Source organism: Pleurodeles waltl, chromosome 5 (genome assembly GCF_031143425.1).
Source record: "Pleurodeles waltl isolate 20211129_DDA chromosome 5, aPleWal1.hap1.20221129, whole genome shotgun sequence".
In the NCBI taxonomy this organism is placed as follows: domain Eukaryota; kingdom Metazoa; phylum Chordata; class Amphibia; order Caudata; family Salamandridae; genus Pleurodeles; species Pleurodeles waltl.
The window spans coordinates 1721066521-1721072873 of record NC_090444.1 but is presented as its reverse complement, the minus strand read 5'-3'; the positions used below and the strand labels follow the sequence as shown (position 1 = coordinate 1721072873).

General features: G+C 46.1%; 1 protein-coding gene across 5 annotated transcripts in view; it reads right to left on the bottom strand.

Annotated features, from left to right (window-relative positions):
- Positions 1–809: 809 nt before the first annotated feature.
- The window catches only part of ENPP5 (ectonucleotide pyrophosphatase/phosphodiesterase family member 5), a 133898-nt gene continuing 128354 nt past the window's right edge, over positions 810–6353 (bottom strand). For all 5 annotated transcript variants that reach the window (XM_069236090.1, XM_069236094.1, XM_069236091.1 and 2 more), the window contains one exon: positions 810–1629. In XM_069236090.1, coding sequence (XP_069092191.1) covers positions 1247–1629 — 383 coding nt within the window. In that variant the 3' untranslated portion in view covers positions 810–1246. The remainder of the gene's footprint in view (positions 1630–6353) is intronic.

Genomic DNA, 6353 nt, shown 5'->3' with positions numbered 1-6353 from the left:
CACTTTATAAATCAATGTGCAGTCAGTGTTGTTTTTGTTACAAAGACATAATTTAAATCACTTACATCGCAATACTAAATTTAACATTAACAAATACTCAAAATTAAAAACAAACCTTGCCAGATCCTCCTAGAGATCTGTGCAAGAAAAGTAACAATGTAAATTCAGTCTTTGCCAACATAATCACACCTTCCTTTTGCATTTGTCAGAGTTAATCTCCATTACTATAGTATTGGTCAGAGTTCACAATATAAGACCTCTTCCTGCTGCAGTTAGTCCAAAGTCTGTGCTGACACTGTTTTTATCGCTTAAGAGCATTGACACTAATTTATAGGCATATTAACACAGCCGCTGCCTAATCAAAATAACATCAACAAAGGAATAGAGCCAACAACCTGCTAATACTTTTTAGGATTACATGGGCACTGGTTGAAATCTAACCCTGTCTCCAACAAGACCTAAAACCCCTTCTCATTACTATCATGCACAGATTTGCTTAGCTGGAAATAGATTCTCACCTCGCTAAGGCTGAAATGCATCATAAAAGGTTGAAGCTGGGCAGATAACTTTCCTAATTTTTCAGAGATACAATTATCACAGAGGAGGTAAAAGCAGTAAGAGCGGTAAAGGAAACCTGCCTCGTAGAGCAATATTCCAAGCAAATGTAGTATGGTTGAAGTTTTCTATGTACTATTAATCGTGGAGATGGAACACCCCATTCCACCTCTCCCCACCCCAGCCCTCTGAAGCCATTGGCCCCACAGATCACCAGCAATTTTATAACGTGAAAGGTATAGGGGAAAGACTGCAGCATTTCAAATGGTTTACTTTCATACAACAGAGCAATGTACATGATTTTGCAAGAAACAAACACTGTTCTTTTCCTAATAACAAACCTATGAAAATGGATAAAAATACACTAGTAGTTTTATTTTCTAATGTGCATCTAAACCTGTATAATAAGTTTTGTTCCCCAAAATAAGCTTAAGAGAAAATCACAATACTTTAAATCCCTCTAAAGTAAGAATTAGAATCAAGTATCACCAATCACCTAAATATGCAATCAATTTGTTTCAGATACATTTCAGTGATCCCTAGTGATATCTCACATTAACGTGAAATACGATTATGGCTTTTAGACTTTACATTTTCACATGTAGATTTCGATAACACTAAAATGATTCCAAGAGTTAAAGGCTTTTTAAGTCACTTAAACTACTCATTTTCTAATGCAAATGGGCATATGCTAACTCTGTAACAAAGGTTGTGCAATTTCAATGTCGCGCCTTTGCACAGTAGGTATCTGGCTGCGCATTAAATGTGTAAAGAGCATCACTAAGAAAACAACCACAATCACACTGCCAAGAAAGACTCCTATAAAGTATGAATACGATTCTGGCTTTTCATATTTGGCTGGTTGTACAGGGTCAGCACTGGCAAGCATGTCCTTCACGTTATTCAGCGATCCATTACTGGGCAGAGCTTGAATGTCCAGGAGATGACACAAAAGAGGATAGACATCTGTGGAATTCATGCTGTCCTTCTTTAGATTCGTCTTGAACGCTGGACCATGAGCCAAAAAGATGGAGCGCATATCTGGTTCAGTGTGGTCATAGCCATGGTTACCAGCTGTAAATTAAAAAGAGTAAAACATGTGGCGTCAAAACACAGAAATGGTACAAACTGGATCACTACTCAAAGTTAAAAATATAGTGTTTCTCTTACTGACTATTATCCTCTTTCCCAACTCTGTTCATACATACTAGTGGGATGTCTATCTCATCATCAAAACTGGACAAAATGACTGGCTGACCTGATGGAATACTTGAACAGCTGCTCTAGCAACTTGGTTCCTGATTTGAAGTCTCCTTAATTTCTGTCTGGAGATACCAATATAAACAGAATTACAATGCTCAAGATGTGAACAGATGATGGCTGCTGTTAGAAATGGGGTCTTTGGTTGACAGTCAGGTTACCCCCTGTTCAAGCAAGGACCTTCACTCTACTCAGGGTAAAAGAGAATCACCCTCAGCTAACCCGTGCTTACCCCCTTGGTAGCTTGGCAGAGCAGTAGGCTTAACTGCAGAGTGCTAGGTGTAAAGTATTTGTACCAACACACACAGTAACTTAATGAAAACACTACAAAATGACAACCCAGGTTTAGAAAAATAGGAAATATTTATCTAAATAAAACAAGACCAAAACGACAAAAATCCACAATCCACAAGTCAAGTTATTAATAGGAATGCAAAAAGAGTCTTTAAGTAGTTTCAAACACACACCAACGCTGTCAGCATGAAAAAGTACCTTGGTTGCATCAAAAATAACCCCGCACGGGTGAGTGCGCGTCAAACATGGCTTGCAATGCATTGACTCCACTCATGAGTGGGACCTTGCGTCGTTTCTCCTTTCGCCGGGTCGGGCGCGTTGTTTCTTCTCTCCACAGGAGAGCGATGCGTCGATCCGGTCAGAACTCTCAGGTCCAGGCAGGCCTTGCATTGTTTTTCCAATCCCAGCAGTACTTGAGTCGGAAATCCAGGCGCACGATGATCCGAAAACCCCGCAGCGCGGGTTGTGATCTCCCAGCCTCCGTCAGCGATGCTGCACATCGTTTCACCTGCTCCGTGCGTCGATTATTTGGTCGCGTTTCCTGCGAGCGTCGATTCTCAGCTGCGGAGCCAGCGGCGCGTCGTTTCTTCAGCCGCAGATCAGTTGCGTCGATCTTTTCCCTGCATGGCGCTCTGTGTGTGGATTTCCTTGTCTTTAGGCTGCCAGCTTCTCCTTTCAGGGTCCCAGGAACTGGATGGGCACCATAGGGCAGAGTCGGAGTCTCTCCAGAGACTCCAGGTGCTGGCAGAGAGAAGTCGTTGCTGTCCCTGAGACTTCAAACAACAGGAGGCAAGCTCTAGATCAAGCCCTTGGAGATTTTTTCTCAAGATGGAAGGCATACAAAGTCCAGTCTTTGCCCTCTTACTCTAGCAGAAGCAGCAACTGCAGGATAGCTCCACAAAGCACAGTCACAGGCAGGGCAGCTCTTCTTCCTCAGCTCTTCTCCAGGCAGAGGTTCCTCTTGTTTCCGGAAGTGTTTCTAGGGTCTTTGTTTTTGGGTGCCCTTCTTATACCCAATTTGTCCTTTGAAGTAGGCCTACTTCAAAGTAAAGTCTCTTTTCAATGTGAAATCCTGCCTTTCCCAGGCCAGGCCCCAGACATGCACCAGGGGTTCTGAGACTGCATTGTGTGAGGGCAGGCACAGTACTTTCAGGTGTGAATGACAACTCCTCCCTCCCCTCTAGCTCAGATGGCTCATCAGGCTACACCCCCATCCCCTTTGTGTCACTGTCTAGAGAGGTGCAAAACCGCCCAACTGTCAAACTGACCCAGACAGACAATCCACAAACATGCAGAGTCACAGAATGGCATTTTCAAACAGACAATTTATAAACCAACTTCAATAAAATATGTATTTTTAAATTGTGAGTTCAGAGACCCTAAACTCCACATTTTCATCTGCTCTCAAGGGGAATCTGCGCTTTAAAGCTTTTTAAAGGCAATCCACATGTTAACCTATGAGAGAGATAGGCCTTGCACAGCAAAAACCGAATGTGGCAGTATTTCACTGTTAGGACATATAAAACACACTAGTATATGTCCTATCTTAAACATACACTGCACCCTGCCCCTGGGGCTAACTAGGGCCTACCGTAAGGGTGTCTGATGTAGTAAAAGGGAAGTTTTAGGCTTGCCAAGTGGGTACACTTGCCAAGTCCAATTGGCAGTTTAAACTGCACACACAGACACTGCAGTGGCAGGTCTGAGCCATGTTTACAGGGCTACTAATATGGGTGGTACAACCAGTGCTGCAGGCCCACTAGTAGCATTTGATTTATAGGCTCTTGGCACCTCTGGTGCACTTTACCAGGGACTTACCAGTAAATCAAATATGCCAATTATGGATAAACCAATCAACAGGACAATTTACACAGAGAGCAAATGCACTTTAGCACTGTTTAGCAGTGGTAAAGTGCCCGAGAGTCCTAAAGCCAACAAGGAAGGAGGCAAAAGACTGAGGATGACCCTGCAAAAAGGGCCATGTGCAACCATAACCATGCAGATAACACACAGCAACATTGCCTGCACATATATCCTGGCCGTTAATGCAATGCCTGATGGTCATCTCAAAGAGAGTAGGTCAACAACAGTGCACATTTACAGTGGGTTCACTAAGACCTAAAAAGGTGTGCTTTAAACAGGGCTAAATAGGTTCACACTAAGAACATGCCTACTGCTCTCACAACAGGCCCAGTTTGTGTTCCTGGACACTCGCTGCAAGAGCAGGCAAATGTACCTTGCTCTAGGGGTACCATATCATCAGATACACAACATGTAATTCTGGCCCAGGGTTTCTTAAATTAGACACTCTGATAGAGACATCTAGTTGCAGATTCCTTACCTTAAAATTTCCCCCCCAGACATCAGTCTGGATCCAGAGATTTTTCTTGAGCAGTACACCTGCGCACCATTAGGTGGTGTTAATCAGCTCTGCGCCCGTCTTCGGTGTTGTCTGTGGCGAAAATGACACTGCAGGTCCTATATAGGTGCCACCCCGACGCGCTTACCTCAGTTCTTTTCTTTCTTTTTGTGCCAACCAAGCACTGATCCAAAGAAGAGATACACCCTCAGTCACTTTTTGACAGATCTTTTTTAACAATTTTTGAATGTTGACACTCCTGGCTGTGTCGAGGATGTCTTTGTATAAGCCCAGATTCAAGCCCTGCGGATCCGGTCTTTGAACGATGTCCATAATGAATCTGCACCTCGTGTGCTTGTGGTGTCTGGAGCGCAGCCATGACCCGGAGTCATGCTCCGAGTTGCTCCCGATCTCGGCCAAGAGGAATGTTCCGAGAATGGTCGCGGAGCCCCCCTTTATTGTCATCCCACTCAGTTCTTCAGAAGGCTGGGTAAGTCAAGGCACAAGAAGAAGTCAAAGAAGAATAAGCATTCTTCGATTTCACCCCGTCCGTCAACTGGCGAGATGTGGGAAAAGGAGCATCAGGGTTCTAGGCCTCCATCCTTAGAGCCTGCGCCTGGGCCAACTCTGTGCCTCCCCGAGTATCTGGTAGCCAGAGCGACCCATGCCCATCTCTAAGACATGCCCATCTCAAAGAGTTTTATGAGGCTTTGCGCCTCATCTTTGGGCAGTCCGACTCCGCTGAATCATCTTGGGGACCTGCAAGGTTGGAAGGGCCCCCCTTGGAATCCGTTCTGGCGGCTTCAGCCTCTGCTTAAGGGGGTACCAATGGATCCGTTCCTGGATCTGAACCGGCGTCAGCAGTACCACCTGGACTTTCCTTGATGCTGTTTCATACGTCATCTATGCCCCAAAGTGGCATTGACCCATCCTCATTGCCAGCTCCGACTTCGACAGATGCTTTGCCCATATGACGGATCCTGACCCTTATTCTTATGGGTTGGGACACGGTAAGGAATTGGAGGGGTTGCTGGACACTTTAAAATACCAGCTCCAAGACCCCTTGGACTGGCGTACGGACCTGGGTGAAGCCATGGTCTGGATACTTCCCCTGACAATGACATGCCCCCCCCCCCCCAGCCCCCACCCATGGCTACGGAGGAGGGAGCGTCCTATTCCATGGTGATGCAAAGAGCGGCCGAGGTCCTGTGCTTCGACCTGCCTTCAGTGGCAGTCAGGACTAACCTCCTGACAGAGGTGCTTCAGACTGGGGCTACTTCTTCTGAACCCCTATTGCCCTTCAATGAAGCCCTAAATGGAGTCCTGCTGGGTACCTGGTCCAAACCCAGCACAGGGGCTCCTCTTAACAGGGCTATTGCTGGCCCTTATTGACCTGCTCCAAATGACCCAGCGTTCCTGAGGTAACATCCCTCCCCTGAACTTGGTTATCCGAGCCTCTACATCCCAGGGCGCATTTCCTTCCGCACCCCTGGGTAGGGAATCCAAGAGGCAGACCAACTTGAGAAGAAAATATTTTCCTCCTCCAGCCTGGCGGCGCGGTCCATGAACACTGCATGCCTTTTGGGTTGTTACTCCCCCACACTGTGGGATACGGTTGCGCAAGTGCTGTCACAGGTCCCGGAGTAGGCCAGGGCTGTACTCTCTCAAGCTGCTGCTGATGGGAGAGATGCAGCAAAGTTCACAATCACATGTGGACCGGATGCAGCCAACTAAATGGGCAGAGCAGTTGCATCGAAGGTGGCCCAGGGTTGCCGCGCCTGGATAAGGATATCCAATTCAATCTTCTGGTTAAGCCATTTGATAGCACCCATCTCTTCGGAGACAAAGCAGAATCGGCGATTGAGGCCTTCAAGGATTCTCATGC